The sequence below is a fragment of the Camelus dromedarius genome, chromosome 2 (genome assembly GCF_036321535.1).
Source record: "Camelus dromedarius isolate mCamDro1 chromosome 2, mCamDro1.pat, whole genome shotgun sequence".
Classification (NCBI taxonomy): domain Eukaryota; kingdom Metazoa; phylum Chordata; class Mammalia; order Artiodactyla; family Camelidae; genus Camelus; species Camelus dromedarius.
The window spans coordinates 35,071,747-35,097,886 of record NC_087437.1 but is presented as its reverse complement, the minus strand read 5'-3'; the positions used below and the strand labels follow the sequence as shown (position 1 = coordinate 35,097,886).

General features: G+C 32.7%; 1 protein-coding gene across 3 annotated transcripts in view; it reads right to left on the bottom strand.

Annotated features, from left to right (window-relative positions):
- NMD3 (NMD3 ribosome export adaptor) overlaps nucleotides 1-26,140 on the bottom strand; it is a 60,445-nt gene that overhangs the window by 22,467 nt on the left and 11,838 nt on the right. For 2 of the 3 annotated variants that reach the window (XM_064492538.1, XM_031450224.2), the window contains exons 8-16: nucleotides 22,572-22,650; nucleotides 21,793-21,889; nucleotides 19,674-19,791; nucleotides 18,503-18,648; nucleotides 12,805-12,917; nucleotides 11,919-11,991; nucleotides 10,474-10,580; nucleotides 9,517-9,587; nucleotides 8,958-9,068 (exon numbers count right to left, since the gene is read on the bottom strand). In XM_064492538.1, the coding sequence (XP_064348608.1) occupies nucleotides 8,958-9,068; nucleotides 9,517-9,587; nucleotides 10,474-10,580; nucleotides 11,919-11,991; nucleotides 12,805-12,917; nucleotides 18,503-18,648; nucleotides 19,674-19,791; nucleotides 21,793-21,889; nucleotides 22,572-22,650 (915 nt within the window). Of the gene's footprint in view, nucleotides 1-7,665; nucleotides 9,069-9,516; nucleotides 9,588-10,473; nucleotides 10,581-11,918; nucleotides 11,992-12,804; nucleotides 12,918-18,502; nucleotides 18,649-19,673; nucleotides 19,792-21,792; nucleotides 21,890-22,571; nucleotides 22,651-26,140 lie in introns of those variants that run through there. The other variant, XM_010976346.3, reaches the window with a different exon arrangement.

Genomic DNA, 26,140 nt, shown 5'->3' with positions numbered 1-26,140 from the left:
AAAGCATTTGTATTTTCTTGCTTACACTAGAAATTCTCAAATCACAGAACACTGGGGAAAATAGTATAGGACATTGGTGATGTTATCATCACTGAATTAGGTTAGAGTCCAAAGCTAGGGGCTGTTAGATGATTTTACACCCCAAATCAGTAAGCCTCAACCCAACTCCTGTGAGCTTCAGTTTATCCCCAAATATCTGACAACAAAGGAGCATGTTACTGTAAACAATTACGCTTTGAACATTCTTAATGGAAAGAAAACTGCTTTTAATTTGCTAACACAAAGGTCTCCTGATTGCCGAAACTAAAAATCGCTAGTCCTCTGTTAGTTGCCTTCTGCCTAATAATAACCTAATAATCATAAAAGAAGACCCTCTCATCTCTCTTCCCTTTATCCAACATCAGCAATAATAATGATCCCCTTTTGTGGGACTCCTATAAATTCCATTAGACAGAACCAAATAAACACATACATACACACATGTACCCTCTTACGTCACATTAACTTTTCTCTAAAGAACATTTCAGATTATCAGGAATGAATAAATTGTCCAATAAAATGTCTCAATAGTCACTTAAATTTCTTTCAAATAAATCACTCGATTATTTATTAGTATTTATTACTGTGATTTATTATTTATTTGATTATTAAAGGAAGAATTATTTCTTTTCCTCTAATACTAGCTCTTATACATGGCAATGCTTTTAATTCTTAACTTTTAATTCTGAAATAATTATATACTCACAGAACATAACAAAAAAAAGTACAGGGAGGCCCTGTGCATTCTGCACCTATGCTCCCAGCATGGAAACATCTTGCATAACTACAGCACGTGATCAAGCCCAGGAAACTGACACTGAGACAATCCACAGAGTTTATTCAGATTTTATCAGTTTTACAAGCACATGTGTATGTGTATCTGCCTGTCTGCACATTTTATCACCTGCATAGTTTCATGTGATCATCACCACAATCAAAACATGGAATTATTCCATCACCAAAAAGCTCCCTTTATAGCCACACACAACCTCCACATACAAGCCCATCCCTAAACCCTGGCAATCACTAAGCTGTTCTCCATCTATAAAACTGTTGCTTCAAGTTTGTTACATTAATGGAACCACATAGTATATAACCTTTTGAAATTGGATCTTTTGACTCAGCATAATTCCCTTGAGATCCATCCAAGTTGTGTGTATCAAAAGTTCATTTCTTTTTACTGATGAATAATATTCCATGGCATGAATGTACAAGTTTGTTTATAAGCAACAAATTTTCAATTTTCTAAAAAACAGCTTTTTTTCCCTAACAAAATCTTACCTGAAAACCAAATATCTAAAAAAAGTAAAGCTGCGAGCCTGACGCAGGGTTGGGAGCAACTGGAGCTAGGTCTTCTTGGCCTCCCCAGTCTGCCCAAGGCACCTATATTTAAATCAGTAAAACTTGTAATACTGGCAAAAGGGAGAGAGCATGGGAATGTACCCAATGTAACTGTTGTATCTGCTCACAACAACAGTGAAAGCAGCAGTGAAAGCCAGGCTGCTTTAAGGGAATCTGTAGAAGTACATCCACTACCATGTAGGTTAAGTTTAACCCTATCAGATAAGTGGGGGAAAGGGAGGTTGCCTATTTCTACAATCAGAGAAGGTATTATCCATCAAGAACCACTTAATGAAATAAATTTTAAAGATGCAGAGACTATTAGTTAGCTATTGCCAGTAATACTACATGAAAAACTACCCCAAAACTCAATGGTGTAACCGTAATTATTTAGTCTTAAACTCAGGGGTTCAGCAGATGTACAGGGTGACACTGCTTCAAATGTTCCATTCTGAGCCCAGCTAGGGAGGAAGTGACTACTCAGGTTACTTCTCATGGTGAAGGCAGAAGGACAAGAACACAAGTGCAAACAAGCAAAGGTATTTTAATCTTACCTTCTTACCATATCCACTAACATCCCACTGCCAAAGCAAGTCACACAGCCAAATCCAAAGGGGCAAAGAAACACACTCCACCACCACGAGGATGGGGAAATAGAAAGTTATATATTACTTACAAAGGAATTAAGAATTGTTACCAACAATTCAATCTACCACACTCAGAAGACTTGCTATCTCCCAAAATATTTCCTCCATCTGAATGAGCCTTTGCTTAAGCCTTTGATCTCTAACAAAAATGAAAATACTCTCAAGAATAACATTTTATTCCGTAACTATTTATTTATCCCTTACTTATAAATATCAGACCATTTCCTATGAAAAGAGAGAAAGGGAAAACAAAGAGTAAGGGATTGGGAGAACAACCCCAAACAGACTTTTTGCAATATTACAAATTTACCTACCATCAGAGTCTGTGTATTCTCACACAGACACAAAAGGTAAAATGCTAAAATGGAACTCTACATTCAGAACACAGATATTTTTAAGATTCTCTTTGAAACACAGAATTCCACATGCCAGACTATTCAGAGCGTCACCACTCCCAGGAATCTATCTTGTAACACTCCACAGAGACTTCTACACCTTCCTTTATGCTGACTCTAGAATCCAGATGAATGCTAATTTATCTCAGCCCCTGTCTAGTAGTCAGTGGTTCAACATTATTCTGATCCAAATGTATAAACACAGAAAAACTACCAGAGGTATTTTATATTTCTTGAATACTGCCCAACAGTTTATCCTTCTGATTATAGGTTACGGGTTTCTCTGTGCAAATCATTTGCACTTCTCTGTCCAAATGACTATTTTCAAATAGTATTTTGTGCTATTATATACAATAAAGTTCCCTGGAGGAAGAAAACAATTTACTGTGTGTTAAACAGTTTGTCTTAACACTACTTCAGACTTCTGTGGCTAACTAGCACTACTCACATAAAATTTACCAAGTTTAGAATTAAATACAGGTTTTGTTCCTATAAGCAAAATGAAGTCTACATGAACAACTCTCCCTACAAATCCCAATTACTGCCTCTCTAATGCTATTGAGATTGGCTTGATTTCTAGTTTATGGACAGACTCGTAAGGAAATTATTTAAAGTAAAACTATACCCAACAAAAATTTCTACCCATTTTTCAAAATACTGACTTCAACCAGATCATACTACTAATTATGTATTTGAGAACCTATACATTGTATTTGTATTGCCTTAAAGAAATATAGTCTAGTTAGAAAGACAAACACATTTAAAAATAGTAGTAACTCCAGAGGCATATAAAAACTAACCAAGTAGGACAGACTAACTGCAACAGAAGTTCAAAAAAACGATCACTATGGACCAGGCCTCACCTACTTAAGTCTAGAAAGCATTAAGTGAAAAAAAGAAAACACGTCAATCATCTACAACATTAAGACTGTAAAAGAGACACTCTCAGAAACTACCACATGATAAGTGTCTTTCTGGAAAGGATTTTTCTAAAGTGTCCTGAGATCCTTACATGCTCTTTGACAGTAATTTTATTCCAAAGAAAATAATGAGCAAAATGGACAGATTCTTACAGGAAAAGGAAAAAGGAAAAAACCTGGCAATGATCAACTTTAGAGACAGGGTAATTAAATGTTGGTTTATCAGTCTACCAACTGTCTAATGCCACAATGCTGTGCAACAACCACAAACCCTCAGTGGCATTTAAGTTTACTGTTCACGTGTCCAGGGTTAGCTGGGAGTTGGCTTGGCACCTCTGATGATCTTAGCTGGGCTTGCTCAACGTCTGAGGGCTGACTGGCTTCATACAAGGCAACTGGGGCAACCTGGTCTGTACTATTTGTATCTCTTCCTCCAACACTCAACCAGGCATGTTTTCATAGTTATGACAAAGGCCTAACTCCTCCTAAGACCTAAGCTCAGAATCTGTACTTCATTCTAATTACCAAAACACAGACAAGAGTAGAAGGGCACTATAAAGTTATGTCAGGGGTCAGTAAACTGTAGGCTACAGGCAAAACCTGACCCACTGCCTGTTTTTTAAATAAAGTTTTATTAGAATATAGTCTCTTCCTTTCCTGTACATACTGTCCATGGCTCTTTCACGCTACAACAGCAGAGTAGTTGTGACAGAGACCAAATGACCTGCAAAGCCTTAAATGTTTATCATTTGGTCCTATTGTGAGTTATAGGATAAAGGGAATGGACACAAGGAAGAATGAAAAATTGGAGCTATTTCTGCAATCTACCAGTGGAATATTATTTTATTATTAAATATGTTTAAGAATAGTTAATGGCTTAGAGAAGGCTAATAAGATAATGTCAAAGAAAAAAGAAGGTACAAAAATATACAGACAGTATGATCCCATCTCTACACAATCATGTTTAATTACATACATTACATACAAATAGCTCACATACATATTTATTTTCACATATATTTTTAAAGGCAAGCCACAAAGAAAATATTTTCAAAACACATATCTGATAAAGGACCTGTCTCCAGAGTATACAAAGAACTCTTAAAACTCAACAATAAGAATATAATCAACACTGTTGCATATTATACACTTAAGTTTTTAAGGGTAAAATCCTAAGAGTTCTCATCACAAGGAAACTTCTTTTTTCTTTTTCAATTTAATTTTGTACCTATTTGAGACGATGGATGTTCACTAAATTTACTGTGATAATCATTTTTCTCATGATGTATGTAAGTCATATCGTTATACTGTATACCTTGAACTCATAAAGTGCTGTATGTCAATTAGATATCAATAAAACAGGAAGGGAAAAAAACAACTCAATAAGAAAACCATATAATTTAAAAATGGGCCAAAGATCTGAACAGATACTTCATTATAGAAGATATACAGGTAGCAAATAAGCACAGGAAAAGATACTAATCATCATTTATCATCAGGAAACTGCAAATTAAGACAACAGTGAAATACCAGTGTACACCTATTAGAATGGCTAAAATAAAAAAAAACCCAAAAAACTAGTAATACCAAGTACTGTCAAGGACACAAAGCAACAGAAACTCTTACACATTGCTGGTGGGAATGTAGAACAGCACAGCCACTTTGGAAGCCAGTCTCTTCCAAAGTTAAATGTAGTGTTACCGTAAAAGCCGGCAATCATGCTTTTAGGTATTTATTCAGTTGATCTGAAAACTTTTATCCACACAAAAACCTGCATGTGGAAGTTAATAGTAGATTTACTCATAATCACCAAAAGCTGGAATTAATCAAGGTATCTTTTGATAGGTGACAGGATAAAGAAAGTATGGCACATCTATACTATGGAATATTGTTCAACAATAAAATTAAATGCACTAACAAGCCACAAAAGACAGGGTAACAGTAAAGGCATATCACTAAATGAAAGAAGCCAGTATGAAAGACTATGTATTATATGATTCCAATTATATGACCCTCTGGGAAAGGGTAAACTATAGAGACAGTGAAATGATCAGTGGTTGCCAAAGGTATGGGGTTCAGAATGAACAGGTGAAGTACAGGAGACTCTGAGGGCAGTAAAACTATTCTGTATGATACTGTAATGGTGGACTCATACAAGACATTATGCATTTGTCGAAACCCATATAACTTTACAGCACAAAGAATGAACCTTAATGTATGCAACTTTTAAAAAATCATTTATGAGGTCAGGGGATTAAATGCAGAATGTGACAACAGAGTCTAACTAATACAAATATATGAAAACAACTTCACTGAAGGAGGTGGGAGAAGTTATTTAGGTCACTAAATAACTGAAAATGAGTGCAGTCTGTAAAACTCAAGGCAAAAGGAACTGTGAACACGCACTTACTGCAATAATGTTTTTCACAGAGCATAAGTTAACAGTTCTGATACCACTATAAATGTAGAGTGGAATTAAATAATGAAGTAAATGGATGGCAGGCTATGGGGACCAGGTTTTTTTTAACATCCATACAATTCAGTATTATTCAAAATAAAAAGTACTCTTGACATATACCATACTTAGACGAATCTCAAGTGCACCATGCTAAGTGAATAAAACCAGACTCAGCTACATACTGTATGGTTTCATTTACATATTTTGGAAAAAGCAAACCATAAGATTAGAAAAAAGATAAGAAGCTGATGGAGGTTAAGGATGAGTGAAAGGTTTGAAAACAAAGGGGTAGCAAAGGGAATTCAGGGAGGTTGGGGGGGATAAGAGAATTTTCTTGTATTTTGATTATAGTGATAATTACATGAATCTATACATGTTAAAATTCAAAGAACTGTAAATCAAAGCATAAACTTGACCATCTATAAATTAATGAATTTCAAAAGAAAAATCAAGTTAAAATAAAAGCTGCAAAGGATTAAATCCTTTAATTCCTTCAAAGAGAAAACCAACAAATAAACCAAGAAAGTTTCGGAACATCTAGACTAACCGAAAGCCCATGTTCCCTAATGCAGTGCATTGAGAATTCAGCATTATGTCTGGGGTAGTCCTGCTACTAAAAGGGCTTAACCTAAATTTAATCATGAGAAAACTTCAGAGAAGCTTAAACTGAGGTCAATCTATAAAACAACTGATTTGGATGCTTCAAAAATGTCAATTACATTAAAAAAAAAACAAAAACAAAAAACCTCAGGAACTGGTCCAGATGAAAGAAGTCTAAACAGATATGAGAACTCAATGCAACACATAATCCTAGATTTTTTTTCCTATAAAGGACTTTATAGTTGGAACAATTGACAAAAATCTCAATTTGGTCCACAATTAAGTAACAGTATTGTATCAATGTTTTCTTATTTTGATCACTGTACTGTGATTATTTAAGAAAATTCCCTGATTTGAAAGGGAAAAAGCAAATATTTAGGAAGTTACTCTTAAATGGTTCAGGAAAAAAAATGAGAAGGAAAGCAGTAAATGAGGTTAAGTATTCATATTTGGCATATGTGAGTGAAAGGTATCCAGGAATTCTCTGTACTAATCTGCAACTTTTGTCTGAAATGACATCAAAATTTTAAATAAATTATTTTTAAAAGTAAACATCCTTTGGGCTAAAAATAACAGATCAAGTTATCTAAAGGATGGGAATCAACATGAACATATTTAATAAATTAAGAGTCATGGGAAAACTCTTGGCACTTACTCAGTACTGACCAGAGAAGTGTGTTTCAGCACATTGCCTGGAATTCTGGGTTCTTGCTTAAATGAACCAGATCTTAAGCAAGGAATTAGCTCAATGCTGTTAAACATCTGAACTATACAAGCAACTCTCTCCCCTCAACTATTTCCTTGCTCATTAGTGACCTTAACTTATAAAACAGCAGCTTCACGAAGATCTGGCTACAAAAAATAATGAATCATACTGACTTAGAAATTATTTATATTTATAAATCAGGTGACTGTGATTTTGATTAATTCCCAAATTGTATCAACTCTGGGACATCAACGAGTTTATTTTGGGACCCAGAAGCCTAGGAGCTACACTCTAAAATGGTGGTTTTATCAAGGCTCTGTAACTGTGCACACTCTTGGCTAACAGCTTTTAACTATATTCCCTCACCTTGGCACAGCCTTCTTTTAACAGGTTTCATTACTCACAAAGACACATCATCAAAATGAGTACGACTAAATATGGCTAGTGGGAAACTGTATTTTTCAGTGGGAAAATCATATGACAAGTACTTTAAGATTAGTTCTACTTTGAAAAACTGCATGAGATAGACACTGATGTAACCACTTCAAGGACACAAAAATGGGGAGAACATTTTTATTTTCATGCTTTTTAAACTCTTCACATAGAAGAGGTAAACACATACCACATATAAAAACTTTAAATATGAAGACAGAAAAGGAGCCACCTCAGAAAGCATACGGTTTTATTCAGAACTTCTCAATTAGGGAGTCGAATCTTATAAAGGGAAGTGGTCCCATTCAGCACTTACTCAATTCCCTTATTTAGTGGTGTATACAGAATTTATGAATTAGCTCTTAGTTCTGGCATGCTTAGTAAGTCCAATCTTGCTTATAGGAATAGGATCTTAATACTTCATTTTCAGAACACTTTAAAACCCAAGCCAAGGCTTCTCCTTCAAGGATGTGGAAGGCATTCCTCATTCATATCTGATTTGCAGTTTTATAAAGCATGAAGATCATTTTTGTTACTTCTTCATCTATCTGCTGGATTCTAATATTCTTTTTGATGATGATACATTCATTCAATGATAGAAACTTACAGAAAAAGAATTCCTTCTCAATTTGTAAATCAAAATTTTAAAAGCAAAACCTTTGAAGTGATAGGAAGACATTTTTATGACATAAGCAGCTACTGCACTAAGCTGCTGGCACAGACCAAAACAACAAAGGTATAAACTGCTCTTTAACCTTTAAATAGTCTACGTTTGCTACAAATCCACAAATATTTTAAATATACTTTCTTCTGCATTAAAAATTAAGATAACCTCCGGCTTTCAAAGAAGTAAATATTGTGAATTGAAAAAGATTAACTTTCCTATTGAATGTCCAATGATAAACTGAACTCCAACTTCCCTATTCCAAGGATATAAAAATGATCTAAAGTGGATCAACGTGCGTGGCAAATTCATATTAAAAATTATTTCTCATATACTCTTTTACTAAAGCAATTAATATAAAAAGAATGTAAAAGCTTGTTATATGCTTGAGGATTTAGGTAACCTCCAAGGAATCACAACTTGTCAGCTTTTAAACCCAGAGTTATAGTATGTGAAAATACTATCGTCTCATAAAAAAGCAAGCCCATAAAACTCCATACATAAAATGGCCTAAATATCAGCAATAATTACATTCTCCATAATCTTTTATCTAAAGCTTCAAAGCCATCAATCTTTTTCCAGTCTTCAAGTGAGCAATCAAAATAGTCATATTTAGTCAGGTTTAAAACTAAATTTCTCCTTCTCAATATGAAAGCATAGACAGAAAAAACAAAAAGTTATTCCATCTAACATCCTGAGCCTAAGGATGTGGAAACCATCTACAACATTATCTCATTATGTCATCATTGATTCACCTTCTTCACCAGTAGCATCCTGGGAAATGTGAAGGTCTTCAAGCATCTCCGCCAGACTAATACGAGGTGCTCCTTCATCATCTGTGTCACTTTCCACCGGAATGGTTGAATCTAAGGAAAAATACAAAGAGGATTTCAAATAAATATAAATAAGGAAATATGCAAATACTGCCACCATCATCATTGATGTATTATTTAATCATATTATATCCACAGCTCTTATACCATATCTAGAACAGGCATTTAAATATGCATTGAATGACTGAACTTCCATAAATGTATTATGAGTAACTATCTACTAGTAAAGGGATCAGCAAATTTGAGGGCTCATGCTAGGATGCAAATGATTTCTAATGTGGTATAGTAAACAACATTTTAATAACTATTACTGTTCAAGTTTTGGGGGGTTATTTGGGGGAAGAGGGAGTAAATGTTTAGTTGTTTTAAAAACATGTAATAGGTCATTTATGGAATCAAAGTTTAAGATAACAAAATACTCACACTGGTATAATATATCTATACACAGAAGACACAACTTAAACACTCCTAAAACACCAACCTCTGTAAATGTTTACATTTTTTCTAATTGCCTCATCTTCTTCAAGATCTTCAAGGAAATCTTGGTATTGCCTAAGAAGGATAAAGAAACATTCAAATATTTCATCTTTACCAAGAAAGTATGAAATTATGTTTTCTTCACTTTCAGCACTATAAGATAAATGTGTTCCAAGTATTAAAATCCTTAAAATAATAACTGAAGGTCAGATATGGATGTCAATACTCTGACAGGTTTTTAAAAAATCTTTTCTTTCAAAATTACATGATAAAAAAAATACACACTGAATATAAGGTGACATTAAATACACGACAATGAGAAGACCCCTTCAAACTTCATCCTCCCCTGCAAAAATTTATGGCCAAGTTGAAATACACATTTTAAGACTATAAATGAAATAGTCAAATATATACTTATAATATCTAATTAAGTTAACATGATATACTTATACATACTTATTTTAAATTATACTATGAGATTATATTTTAGAAACACTGCTATTTTCCACTCACATTTCACGACACAATTTTATCCTAACAGTGTCTTCACCATCATTAAGGCCACTTTTCCAATCATCCAATACACTTCTCTAGAACACAATATCTTCATTTCTCATTGTTATTTGACAAACAGAATATCTCATATCAATGAGCTGTTTTCTTTTTATACCGTCTGAAGTACTCATTTGCTATTTGTGATATCCACAAGGTGCTCATTATATTTTAACTTTTCAAATGAATCATCTACAATCATAACTCAGCCAATAATAACTAAAACTGTGTTAAATGTCATTATGTCCGCTTATACCGATCCAAACAACACATTGATAAGAATACAAAATTAATACTGAGTACAAGGACCAACTGTGTGACAACTATTTCTTTACAATATAAAAACCATAAAGATTTATCACAAGGATTTCCTTTGAGAAAACATATGAAGTTTAAAGAAAAGTGGAACCTTTCATTATCTGCATCCATGTTTTCTCTCTCTTTTGCAAGCTCTTTTAGTTTCCAGTTTCTACGACGTTGACGTTTGGTACGGTCATAGCTCTTCTTGATTAATACCTAAAAGTAATAGAAATATTTGCAAATATTTCTACAAAATATTTGTATTTGAACAAAAAAAGGGAACTAGGTAACAGTACCTCAAAATCCAATAAAATTAAAAAATGAAAGGTTATGGGAATGCCAGGAAGTCACCAAACTGATGATAGTGGTTGTACCTCATACCTGATAGTAGTCAGGGAAAAGAGTAGGGCTCAAGAAGCAGTGTCAAGAGACCATTTAACATTTTTCTTAACATACTTAGTATTTTATGAGAATGCATTTAACCCTTATTTGTATAATTATTAAAATTATTAATAAATTGTATAATTATTAAAATGAAAACTGAAATCTTCCAATGATTTAAAATTGAAATATTTTACACCAAAAACTTCATGTTTTTGGTGACTGTTTTTTTCTTTATACCAAAGTATAGTAGCTTTCAGCTATCATTCACATAAATCATTCTGAAACATTATCACAGGCAGACATTTTTTCTCCCTTTTACTCCTAATAAACACTTATAGAACTATACATATTTCTCACAACTGTATGTCCTACAACAGTTTAATAAAGTGTGGACTGTTTAAATGAAAATAACTTTACAATACAAAATTTTGTAAGACCATCTTGATCTTCTCTTACAACTTTGTGAGAAATACCTATTTAGACTTACCTAAACCATGCTTCTATTTACTAATTTATTAATTAATAAAAGTACAACTGGGTGGTAAGAAAGAGAGCCTTTCTTATGCCATGACTTTATTTCTGTTATTTTTGACCACAGCTAAAGCAATCAATGTTTATTTTAAAAGAATAAGCAAGCAGGAGATACAGTCTTTTTCACACTTCACATTCACTGTTGCTCATGATTCATATAAACTCATGTTAGAATTTAACAGATTTTTTTTCAAAAGTAACATTTTTTTCTCTAAGACTTGATACTGTGAGATTATTTTCAACTACAATTAAATTTCAAACCTGAAAAATGGTTTTAACTCTAAATGCCTTAACTAAACAATACATAATATACTGAGCCTAAAAGAATGAACAGCAATAAATTCTAAAGGTCATCATTTTTCGTTGCAAATTTTTGTTCTACAGATACCATCAAACATTTTGACAGAATGAAAATCTGATTATAAGAGCAACCAAAACACTCAATAAATCCTGAATTTTACCTACCAAGAATAATTATTTTAAAGGAAGGTTTTGCTATTACACTTTAACTGCAATATCAAAAGGAATCTCTAAATTGATTTGTTATTTCCAAAAATGTGAATTTATGCATCTTACCCATAAGAGTTACATCAATCCTTTGTTAACACAGGAAAAAAGGGGAAAAATCTAAAGCCTTACCACATCTGGGATTCTATCTGATTTCATTTTATTGACATGCTCATCATTTAAGTTACAGTTGGCCAAATCAAACCTAAAATGAAAACATAAGACACTTAATTACAAAAACATTTATTCTTTCCATGTAACTTTTTATTTCATAGATGATCACCTAAAAGTTCCTTCTAAGATCAAACATTTAATGCTTTCTCACTTTAAAAGTTTTGCAGTGTACTACACAGTGAACATGTTTCTACAGATTCCAGTAAATAAAATAATGTACTCTATCTCTGAGTTTCACATGTCATCCATTATTGTCCACCTCACCATATACTTGCAAAAGAAGCAAAACAATTATATTTGGTCTAACATTAGGATTCAGTGAGATGGTCCCATTTAGATTATAAATAACAAAAACAAAACACCTTTCATTGTCTAGTAAAAGGAACTGAAACCCTAAGAGCAAAAGTAATGTTTAATGCATGCTTATAAGTTCTGCATCAGAATGGACTGTCCTATACCTGTAAAGAGCTCTTACACATACAGCTGCCATATTTTAAAAGGGAAATATTTTAACAGCAGCATATGCATAATAAAAAACTACCTGCTTCCTCCAAAAGGCTATAAATATAATCTAATCATATAACTTCAGGGTTCAATTTCTCAAAATCTTGTAACAAATGACTCTTTAAGATGATGGCCAAAATGGAATAACTATGGGCTTCTATCCTCTATCCAATAAATAGTTTAATTTATTTATCAAAAATAAAATGAGCTAAAAGGTTCCTAAGAACTCTTAAATTCTTTTTAGAATAAACAACTCTAGTATTTTAGATTGCTCCACTGGCTCCCAGAGAAAATCTGCAGTGCTAACTGACAGTTTAAAATACTGCAAGATAATACAAACCCCAACACCAGGTCTCCAGGATTTAGAAGATGTCCCAAATGAGTGCGGCAAAAATACTGTTTATCTGTATTCATTTCAGATGTTTTCTGTACCCAGACTTCTCCGAGGGTATGCTTAACAGGAAAGAAAATGTACTCTTCAATAATCTAAGCATAACTTAAAAAGCACCTCATGGAAAAGTTAAATACAATGTTGATTTTGGTTTTCTGATTTTCATTTTAAAGACAGAAATTGTATTATTTTCCAGACTTCTGACATACTGTCAAAGTTCACAAATTACAGAATTATGAGTACAGAAAAAGATTCATAAGTAACTCATAAGATAATATTTTATTAAGATTTTATTCAAAGCTTTTATAAGACATTAACATTGTCACCTAAAAACAGACACATATGTAGAATTCTCAAAAGATATGTTTCACAACGAGATGGGCCAATACAGACTGAGCAAAAAAAAAAATTTTTTTAAACGTAGGGGAGTCTAAAATTCAGGTAACATTTTAAGCAACCCTTTGTTTTACGTAAGTTTAAAAAAACAGGACTCACAGAAAATAATCTAGCAATCCCAGTGGCACCACTACCACAAGAGAACCCAAATCTTTAAATCTATTTTTTGAATGCCTACTATTTTGAGGTTTAACTTTTTTCTTCTAAACTATTTGTCATAGAAATAACATCCCAAATTTGAACTTTTAAAGTAGAAAACCATTAAAGCCCCATTCCAACATGGAATTTTACAATTTAACTGACATTTCAAACTTCCAGGCTGAATTAAGTATAGTACATGCCAGTACCTTTTACTAACAAAAACAGACCCAAGTAAAAAAGTTATACACAGAATTAAGGAAACTCAAAGAGGTGAAATGAAGAGGTAGCAATAGAGGAAGAAACTAAAATAACAGACATCAGATTCAGGAAAAAATCCAGATTTAGGGGAAAAAACTGGAAAAAAAAAATGAATCGGGGAGAGGTATACCTCAAGCAGTAGAGCTCATGCTTAGCATGTGCTAAGTCCTGGGTTCAATCCCCAGTAACTCCTCTGTAAATAGGTAAGTAAGTAAGTAAGTAAGTAAGTAAGTAAGTAAGTAAGTAAGTAAGTAAGTAAGTAAATAAATAAATAAATAAATAAATAAATAAATAAATAAATAAATAAATGTGAATCACCAGGGAAAGACTAAATTCTAGCTAAATGCATTTTCTGAAAGCAAAGAAAGTATAATATCTCATTTTATATATGCCTGAGAAGAGATGCTTAAAAGATAAGAAGTTTGCTCTTAATCATATTATTAAATTTTTTAAATAAAAATATGAAAAGTAATTAATTTTTCCATTTCCATTGATTTCCCCCAAATTATCAGAGGTTAGTTTTGTCTCAAGACAAAATTACCTCAAAAGAAATGAGCACTGTTAGTATCCAGTTTGGGGGGACCTCAAAATACTATTTCACAGCAGAAAAGAAATCAGACTTAACATCCTTGAAGAAATACCTAATTTCAGATACGGGGTAAGAACTATACAATGTGATTTTGGAACACGTAAATGATGTGGTGGTGTGCCAGAAAGAACGCTTTCAAAGACTAGAGAAGTTATGTCAAAAGAACAACATAGGTAGCAGATAAACAACAAAATCTTACTGTATAGCACAGGTAACTATATTCAATACCTTGTAATGGCCTATAATGAAAATTGTAAATTGACTATACTTCAATTTTTAAAAAAGGACACAGGAATAGACTGATATCTATCAAAGAAACTTGAGTCAATAATTAATAATCTTTCAAAACAGAAAGCACTGGGCCCAGATGGATTCAATGGTGAACTGTATCAAACATTTAAGGCAGAAATTATACCATTCCTCTACAGTCTTTTCCAGAAGATGGAAGCAGAGGGAATACTTCCTAACTTTTTTACAAAACCAGCATTACCCTAAAACCAAAACGGAAGACATTACAAGGAAAACAATCTACAGACCAATTTCTCATGAACACAGATTCAAAAATCCTCAACAAAATATAAAAGAATTGTACACCATGACCAAGTGGGATTTAACCTATGTGTGCAAGGCTAGTTCAACATTTGAAAAACCCATCGACCACATCAACACGCTAAAAAGGAAAACAAACAAAATCACATGATGGTATCAACACATAAAGACAAAGCATGTAACAAAATCCAACCCTCATTCATGATAAAAACTCTCAGTAAACTAGGAATTGAGAGAAACTTCCTTCACTTGATAAAGAATATCTACTTAAGAAAAAAAAAAAAACTTAACCAGCATTACACTTAAAGGTGAGAAACTTGGAGATTTCCCACTAAGATCCTACAAGTCAAGAATGTTCCCTCTCACTGCACATTTTCAATATCCTACTGGAAAATCTAGCTAATGTAAAAGACAAGAAAAGGAAATGACAGGTATATAGATTGAGAAGAAAAAAATAAAATTATCGCTGCAGATGACATGATCATCTACAAAGAAGATCTGACTGGACAAAAACACTCGTGGAACATAGCAAGATTACAGGACACAAGGTTATAAACCAAAGTCAGTCACTCCCCTATATACCAACATGAAAACAGTGGAATTTGAAATTTAAAAATATAATTTACATTAGCACCCAAAAAAATGAAATACTAAGGTGTAAATCTGACAAAATATGTGTAAGACCTCTATGAGGAAAACTACAAAAGTCTGATGAACAAAATCAAATAACTAAAACAGAGAGATGTTCCATGTTCATTGACAGGAAAACTCAATATTGTCAAGATGTAAGTTCTGCACAACTTGATCTTAAGATTCATGCAGTTCTGATCAAAATCCTAACAAGTTAAGCCATGAAGGTGTAACATACAGCACAAGGAATATGGTCAATAATACTGTAATAACTCTGTAATGATTACTAGTCCTTACCATGGTGATCATTTCATAATAGATGCAAAACTCATATCACTTGTGTAGTACACCTGAAAATAAAATACTATTGTACATCAACTTTATTTCAATTTAAAAAAATCTCAACAAGTTATTTTGTGGATATTGACAACTGATTTTAAAGTTTGTACACAGAGGCAAAAGATCCAGGATAGTCAACACAATTCTGAAGAAAAGGTTGTAGGATTGACACTACCCAACTTTCTCAACTGAAGAAAAGGTTGTAGGATTGACACTACCCAAGCATTACTATAATGCTACAGTAAGCAAGACAGTATGGTACTGACTAAAGAACAAATAGATCAATGGAACAAAACAGAGAGCCCAGAAATACACCCACATAAATACAGTTAACTGATCTTTGACAAGGGAGCAAAAGCAATACAATGAAGCAAAGACAGTGTTTTCAACTAATGGTGCTGGAACAACTGGACATCAGCAAGCCAAAAAAAAAAAAAAAAGTCAATCTAGACACAAACCTTACATTCACCACAAAAACTAACTCAAAATGGATCACAGACCTAAGTGTAAAATACACAACTATAAAACCCCTAGAAGATAACAAAGGAGAAATCTAGCTGACCTTGGGTTTGGCAATGACTATTTAGATACAACACCAAAAGCAGGATCCATGAAAGAATAGTTGATAAACTGGACTTCAATAAAATTAGAAATTTCTGCTCTGTGACAATGTCAAGAGAGTAAGAAGATAAACGAGCCTGAAAGGAAATATGTGCAAAAAAACACATCTAACAAAGGACTATTATCCAAAATTGACAAATAACTCTTATAACTCAGCAGTAAGAAAACAAACAACCTGATTAAGAAATGAGCCAAAGATCTTAACAGACACCTCACCAAAGACATTCAGATGGCAAAAAGCATATGGAAAATACCCCACATCGTGTCATCAGGGAAATATAAATTAAAATGACAGTAAGATACTAACACAGACTATTAGAATGGCCAAAATCCTAAACACTGACAACACCAAATGTGAAGATGTGGAACAAGAGGAACATTGCTGGTGGGAATGCAAAATGATACTGCCACTTTGGAAGACAGTTTGGCACTTTCTTACAAAGTAAACATACTCTTACCAAACAATGCAACAAACATGCTCTTTGGTATTTACCCAAAGAAGCTGAAAACACATGTCCACACAAAAACATGCAAAAGGATGTTCACAGCAACTTTATTCATAAATTGTCAAAATTGAAAGCAACCAAGATGTCCTTCAGTAGGTGAATGAGTAAACTGGTACACTGAAACAATGAAACACTGTTTGGCATTAAAGAAAAAAACAAAAACAAAAAAGAGCTATCAAACCATGAAAAGACATGTAGGAATCTTAAATGCACATTACTAAGTGAAAGAGGCAATTTGTAAAGACTGTATGAGTCCAACTGTATGACATTCTGGAAAAGGCAAAATTGGAGAGACAGTATTAAAAAAAAAAAATCAGTGATTGTCAGTGGTTAGGAGGGAGGGAAGATGAATAGGCAAAGCACAGAGGATTTTCAGGGCAGTTAAAATATCCTGCATGACACTATAATGATGGGATTCATGTCATTATACATTTGTCCAAACCCACAGAAAATACCAAGACTGAAACTTAAGGTAAAATATGGACTTTGGGTGATTACAATGTGTCAGTGCAGATTCATCAACTGGAACAAATGTACCACTCTGGTGGGAGAAGGGCATTAAAAACGGAAGCTATGCATGTGTAGAGGCAAGGGATATGTAGGAAATCTTTTACCTCTTAATTTTGCTGTGAATCTAAAACTGCTCAAAAGAAAGAAAAGTCATTTAAACAAAATTTTTTTAAAGGGCATAGAAACTATTCTGAAGGGGCTCCTACTGGCTGCATTTCAGGCAATCTGAGTGGAAGGAAGGAAGGAAAAAGGCAGGCAGGCAGGCTAGTAACAAAGGGGGAAAAAAATCATAATTTACAATGGAGACATCTGGCTATAAGTCAAACAGCCAACCACTGCTTGCCTCTTGATATATCACAAAAAGTACACAGCATCACCTCTGAAATGTTCTGCCTAAATTAACCTAAATTCAAGCAAGACTTTAGATCCACTTTCCAGCTTAATGAAAATACAAAAGATTCAGAAGTAAGTTAAATGATATCATGAGGAAACAATAAGATAAAGCCACAAGATAAAGGCCCTAATTGCTTTAGGAAGTTAGTATCATAAATATTTAAGAAGTACAACATTCACATTCAATGAATAGTCCCTAACTAAATACTGGTTTGAATAAACCATAAAAGGCACTTTGGGACAAGTAAGGAAATTCAACAAACTATATAGTTTATATGTATGATAATACTTTGATTATGTAGAAAATATACCTATGTTTTAGAGATGCATATTGAAATATTCAGTGTTTAGTGATAATATATATTTAATTCAAAATGTTTGAAATTTTTTAGAAGTAAAAAAAGGTTAGCTTGTCATGTGGTCCTTCTGTACAAAAGTAAAAGAAATGTTTTTTCATAATAATATTTCCTATATGAAAGAGAAAACATTTAACATATCAGATAGTATAAATCTGATAGTTTTTACCACAATGACCACATTTTAAAAGCAAATGGCATACAAACACATTTTTTTAACCTAATGTGGTGTTAGCTTTATCTGGAACATTCTGGAATGACGAACAACAACAACAAAAAAACCAAAGATACAAAAGAGAGAGAGAGAGACTAGAAGAGTAAGTCGGGGGTTAGGAGGAAGTGAGCAGGATGTAAATTACCTTTTTGGATATCATTCCAGCACCTGCACTGCGTTTTAGATCTCGTACTATGCTGCAATCCATAACAATAAACTCCTCTAGCTGTCTGGGATGGCATAAACTATTAAAAGGATGACTCCAAAAAGTGTTCCCATCAATATCTGCAACTAAGAATAAGCATAGAACGTTATGGAACAAAAGAACTTAAATATTTCAAAAGACATCAACTGTGTTAACTAGGAAGTAGTTGGTATATACAAACTGGGAAGCATCAGGTCAAAGGAACCACAGTGGTTCACTCACACTCTAGTGGATATCATTTATTCCTATAAATCAGCCCCAAATTCTCAGAGCACAAGAGAAATACCAGTTGTCAAACATATCGTAAGTAGTTACTATGATCTGAACACCACAATGTAAGTGCCTTTAAAATAAGGTCAGATCCAATCAGTTGTACAGTTGTTTCATGTGCTGGTGTTTTATTTCAGATACATTATCAATCATCTTAGGTGCTTAGTTTATGGGAAATAAAGTTCTTCTACCTGACAGATGTTCATCACAATGTTGCAAACAGATCTTTGATGAATAATTCTAATTGACATGGATTATGAATGACTTTCAACAAAATATCAAAATAAATTCAATGTTTTATAGCAGAAAATTCATATTACAGGAAACATGTGAAAAAGATCAAGTAGGAGATACAACCAAATACTAATAAGACAGCTATCAACATGGGGGTCTCTTCTAAAAATAGTTTTTTTTATAAAGAGAATGTTAAAAATTAGGTATAAAAATGATGAAATTAGTTAAAATTCATATTTAAAATAAATATTCTACCAGATTACAAAGTGTGTAAAGTTCCAAACTTTAAAACACTTGCTATACACTAAAATTTGGCAATGAACTTAAATAGTCATAAAAATTAAATGAGGTAAATAAGTAAGTCAATTTCAGTAAAAATAAATAGAATAAAATTAATAAAATTTTAAAAGTTCTCAGAAATCTTTCTCCAAATAAAATATACAAGGGTAACTTATCAAAAGCTTTAAAAAGTCCAGTGCTTTTAAACACTGCACAGTAGTTTTTCAAAATGGTTATTACTGAGAATGCTTGATAAAATTACCAACAACTACAAGTTATTACTGCTCGTTGCACTGAACTGTCAAGGCAAATAGTTCCCAAAACTTACCTTGTAGGGTATTTGGATCTATGAGGTGGATAACGCTGGTTACTCGAATACACACACAAATCTGGTTCATGTTTCCCAGGCTTTGTGCCAGTTTCGAAGACAGACAAACAACATTATCCTAGGCATAAGAGCTAACATTTAATGTGAAGGAAATCCTAAATAACAGTCTCCAATAAACACTCATCAATGCAAATCTGATCCAGGTGCATTTGCCCAAATCAAAATGTTATTTTTAATTCTCCATAACAACAAAGGGCCTAAAAAAAGAATCAGACCCTAGAGAAAAAGAAAATAAGTTATACCTTCTTAAGATGGGGATATAGGTCTTAATAAAATGCTTTTAAAAATATATTCCAGATCCTAATCACCAAGCTGTTAAGTTTATTTCAATTTTACTGAAGGGTGAATGCTTGCTTATCACTCTATGTTAATACAGTGTACATTCTAAACAAAGTATTATAAATACCAGGAGCGTGATTGGCTAAATTGATTTGTGACTTCGTTCAATATCTATAAAAATTAATTTCAGAGAAGCCACATGTTTCTCTTTCTTGTCTATATGTACCAATATGTAATCAAAGATTTAATGTCCCGCAGAAAGCACATATGTCTATGTGTGCATTAGGAGAGATTACCAGCAATGTGGTTATCTGTTTTTAAGCTGATATTAAAACATGAAAAAGACCTGAGATATATTTTAAGTTGTATCTATTCACAATCATAGGCTCCCCCACTGAAGGGACAGTCTTGTGCATCCCTCATGGCCTAGTCCAGACTTTTTCGTTTAAACTTAATAAAAAAGAGTCTCCAAAGATTAATTAAAATACTCCTTTATATTATGTATTCATTCAGATACCTGTATGAATTACTCAAAGGAATTAATACACAAGGCCTAAATATGCCCTTACACCTGAATTCTTATTTCCCCGGTTTTGTACCAGGAAAATGTTCCTTGTTTTAAACCAGAGGTCTGCAAAATAAGACCCTTAGGCCAAATTTTCGTAAATAAAGTTTTGCTGGAACACAGCCTCAACCCTTCATTTATCTATTATCAATGGTTACTTTTGTGCAACAGCAGCACAGCTGAGTGATTGCAAAACAGACTCCATAGTTTAAAAGCTGAAAATACTTACTCTCTGGTCCTTTCCAGAAAAAAATCTGCTGACTGTTCTATGCCATCATTTCATCCCTGATACTGTACTACACCATAGATTAGTGATGACAGCTTTAAAGCCTTAGAGTCACAAACCTAGACACAAATCCTGGTTTCATCATTCTGTAGTTACGTAACTTTGGGCAAGTCATCTAACCTCCTCAAGCTTCAATTTCCTCATCTTCAAAATGATGATATGATGATACACCAGTTGTTGTGAGACATGAAGAGGTGAAATATACTTAAGTACTCAGCTAAAAACTTTATGTAGAATACTCACTTCAAATTATGGCATTTATCATTACTAATGATTTAAATACGGACACATTTCTACTTGGCAGAGACCTCTAGTATATAATCCTTAACAAACAGCCTTCTGTACAATAGATCCTCAATAACTATTCATTGTATTATAATTCATTTCTATTTTTTGAAGCAGGGTTTTTACCTGAGTAAAATTAATGAAATGACAATCTACATTTTAAGTGTTACTCAGATTATATTTTTAAAATCACAAAAATTATTCTATGATCTCATTTTCACAATACTCTTTAATTTTATTAAGCCAAAATCCAGTTTGAACACATTCCACAAAGTGTTAAAAGATATTTATCTTAAAGTCATTTCCTGTATTCACAGTTTCATAGAACTGTATGTGTCCACTAGGATCACAAATTTTAAGGAATGTACATGGTAAAGAATTGCACACCAAAGATTCATAATTACAAGTTATATTTATAGTTAAAGAACTGTACACCAAAAATTTATAATTTTAAGCATGGTTACTTTCAAACATCTTTTTAACATGCCTAAAAATGTGTCAGAAATCATTTAAGAAAGAGGTTACTATAAATGCTTAACCAATCCCAGAAGGAAATCAGGAGCTAATAATTACATATAAACCAATTAATTTTACTTCTACTCTTTCATAAGAAAGACATGGTTTAATTAAATGAGAAAAATTACCTTGCATATTGGAACAATTTCCACAGAAAAAGTGCTTTTGTAATTGTATGTGTTACTGTGGATATCCTGAGAGATGAGTCTCTGTGAAGCTTTGTATCTGTTAAGAGAAAAAGTTAGCCATAATAAAAGACAAAGGTCCTTACTTGTGTAGTCTCGGGAATATAAACTTTCATTAAATCAAATCATCACTGCCTGAGGTCTGAAATAGCTTCCTGATGCCTGCTATGTATGATAAAGCTAATTTTATCTATTTCATTTAAAAACCCTCACCAATCTACTGCACCCTACCGATTTTCAACTTTATCTACTAAAAACCTACAAAACACTCCCTTGGCTTAGATCAATCTAGTCCATATATAGCATCCATTAAAAGCAACACTAATGCCCACCCCGTCTTCATTTACACTAATCTCATGTTCCAATATAAACTCTACTTTTGAAAATTTCCCATTTTAAGATCTTAAGTCCTTCACCCTCCATGAAGTTTCTTCCCATAGTCCTCTACCCCCATTTTTCTTTTCTCTTATTTAAATATGTTCAATCAGCGGTTCAGAACTACAGGGCTTACTATCACAGTCTAGCTTCCCAAAGAGATTCTTAATGCTGTTTGGCTAATGCTTCCCTTAAAGTGGCTAATCCAATAAATGCTTCTAACTGTGTAAGTATTCTTAGTATAATTTTAAATATCTTGAGATAAGTTGCTTAAGCCTGGAGAATGGATGTGACCTAAATTCACTCTGAGCTCCCTGGATTTAATCACATGAAGTTTCAGAACATACCTAGTGGGAACCGTACACTGGAGAAATTCTACCATCTTCTGAGCATGTTGTTTTGAGGAATAATAGAAATCCAGACCATCTTTAAAAAAAAAAAAAAAAAGCTATATTAAAATAATTCTGCAAAGTAAGATTTTCCTCTACTAAGATGACTATATCACGATTTAAATGTGTATTATACAGTTAAATTATAATATTCTAGCCATAGCAATTAGGGATATCATATCACTTAAAACTTGTCTGACAAAAGGATAGATAAATCAGACAAATGATAAGGAAAAGAAACAAGATTCACAATTTAAATTCCAGACAAAATAAAATTCAAAGTCAAAAGGGAAGAGAAAAACATTAAACAGAACAAAGGATAATTTCTATTTAAAGTGGAACAATCTACTAAGAAGACAATAGGAATGCATTTAATAACATAGCACTGAGATGCAGAAAACAAAAACTATTAAAAAGAAAAGAGGAAATTAACAAATGCTAACACATGCACAATCACTGTGGGAGACTTGTGTAAGAACATCAAAACCAAAATTACCAAACTGACCAAAAATAGGAAGGATGCATAGAACCTGAATAACGAACTGTATCAAGGCTGATTTAATCGAAATGACAAAACGTGGTCCCAAGAAAGAACATATATTATTTTCAAAAATTCATAAAATAATCATATACTAAGATTAAAAAAAGAACTTCAATAAATTCCAAAAGGTAGAAATTAATACAGTGTTATCTGATCACAATGCAGTAGCATTAAAAATCAGCAGCAAATGGGTAACCACAAGCAAACTACTTGCTGAGTAATGTTTGTAGAGATATTCTTCCAAACAACTCAGTACACTACAGGAGAGAATATTAAATAGTGCTGCAACTATGGAAACTAGTACAGATGTTCTTCAAAAAAATTAAAAATAGAACTACCACATGATCTCACTTCCAGGCATTCACCCAAAAGAACTGAAATCAGTATCTCCCATGTTTATTGCAGTACTATTCACAATAGCCAAAATGATGGACATTTAGGTTGTTTCCACAACAGCTGAATGGATAAAATGTGATATATACAAACAATGGAATGTTATTCAGCCTTAAAAAGGGAGGAAATTCTGCGATGTGCAACGTCATGGATGAATCTTGAGTACATTATGATAAGTGAAATAAGCCAGTCACAGAAAGACAAATACTGTATGATTCCACTTATATGATATACCTAAAACAGTCAAATTCATAAAATTAAAGAGTGGAATGGTGGTTGCCAGAAAGGAGGGAGAAATGAGGAGCAACTAATTAATGGGCATTAAGCAAGATGATTAACTTCTAGAGATCTGCTGTACAACATTGTACTTATAGACAACCATAATGTATTATACACTTAAAAATTTAAGAGGGCAGCTCTTAAGTGTTCTTATCACAATTTTTTTTAAAAAGACCCCATTTAAAAAATAAAAATATAGGGGAGTGATGGAAATGTTAGGTATTCTTGATTGTGGTGGTGGTTTCATATATACGTGTATCAAAATCCAACAAATTATACATCTGAAAAATGCGCAGTTTACCATACAGAAATTATACCACAATACATTTGTTCATAAAAATTTTTTAAAAAGAAAAGAAAATGAAAATACAAACTAAGAGAAAGTATTTACAAATCATATGTGATAAGGGACATGTATCCACAGTATATTTTAAGAAAACTCTTACAACTTAGTAAGACAAATGACCCAATTAAAAAATGGGCAAAATATTTAAATAGCTATTTCACCAAGAACGATTCAGGAATGGCTAATAAGCTCATGAAAAGATAATTAACATCATTAGTCATTAAAGAAATGCAAATTAAAACCACAATGTAAACTAACATAACACTGTAAACTGATCATACTTTAATATAAATATATATATATATATACATACACAAAAAAAACCCAAAATGAGATACGACTTCACACCATCCTCTAGAATGGCTATTTACAAAAAAAGAAACAACAGCAAAGGTTGGTGAGTAAATGTAGAAACTTGAACCCTCAAACACTGCTGATGGGACTATAAAATGGTATAGCCACTCAGGAAAGAGTTTGGCAGTTTCTTAAAAAGATAAGTTTACCACATGACTCAGCAACTCTTACAGTGAGGCACAAACCCAAGAAAATAAAATAGATGAGATGCTTGCTCAGAAAAAAAAAGAAATATGCAATGGGTAGAGGAAAAAGGTAGCTACAAGTACCAGCTACAGTCAATATAATACACAGAAGAAAATTTGTAACTTTAAGTCTATATATCAGAAATTGAAAATAAACTAAGCTCAATTAATTCAAACAAAAGAAAACTGAGAAAAACTAAATAGAAGGGGAAATACTGTAAAACTGTGTGGTAATGTTTGTTAACTAGATTCAATAGGGTGAACATTTAGCAATATACACAAATAGTCAATCAATATGCTGTACACCTGAAACTAATACAATGTTACATGTCAATTCTACAATTCTATCTCAATAAAAAAAAATTTTAAACATCAGTAATAAAAGCAAAAATTAAGAAAAAGGAAAAATAAGGCTCTTTTGATAAAATTAAAGCTAACTCTCTGAAAAAACTAACATAATTGACAACTTTGGCAAATATGACAGGGAAGGGAGGAATTGAGGGGAGAGGAGAAAAGACAACAATAGCGACAATAAAGACATAGCGATAGTTACGAATGAGACTTAACACCATGATATATATAGTTCAATTTTATGCCAAGAGTGTAAAAAGCTAGATGAAAAGGTTTATTTCCTCGGAAAACGCTATTAAAATTGATTCAAGAAGCAGCAGAATATCTGAAAGAAACTAATGCTCTAACAAAGCAGTTGAAAAGCCTTTATTCCCTTTCCTCATACCAAACTGGATGGCTTAATGGGCAGGTTCTTACACAACTTCAAGAGGTTAATTAACAAACACTATGCAGGAAGGGGGAAAACTTTCGAATTCTTTCAATATCAAACATTAACTGATAGCAAGATTGGACAGAACAGTTTAAATATGTATGTAACTATGTATGCATATGTCAAGCAGAAATCTCAACAAATACTCTACTTAAGGGTAAAACACAGAAAGATAATAATGCCTGATACATTACCACTCAATGCTATTCTCCACTCCTAGCCAAAGAGAAAAAAAAAAAGAGGAAAAATACTGCAAAAGAAGAAATAATATTATTGTGTACATATAATAATTTACCTAGTAAATCAAGAGTATCATGTATAATGTAATGATACATGAGTATAATGTATAAACTATTACTGATATTAAGAAATTTCAGAAAGATCAATATATAAAATCAAGAGCTTTCCATAATATTAGCAATAATCACTTAGAAAAATGTAATGAAAAAAGTTGCTATCCATAATAACAAAAAGTATAGAATAGTCCAAAAAAAACAAGAAACATTCAAAATCTTGAGGAAAACTGTATGTCACTAAGTATAGAAAAGAACTAAATACACGTGATTACACACCAAGCACGGTTCTAAGGGCTTTACACAAAATTATTTAACCCTCACTATAATTCTATGAGGTAGGTGTTATCATCCT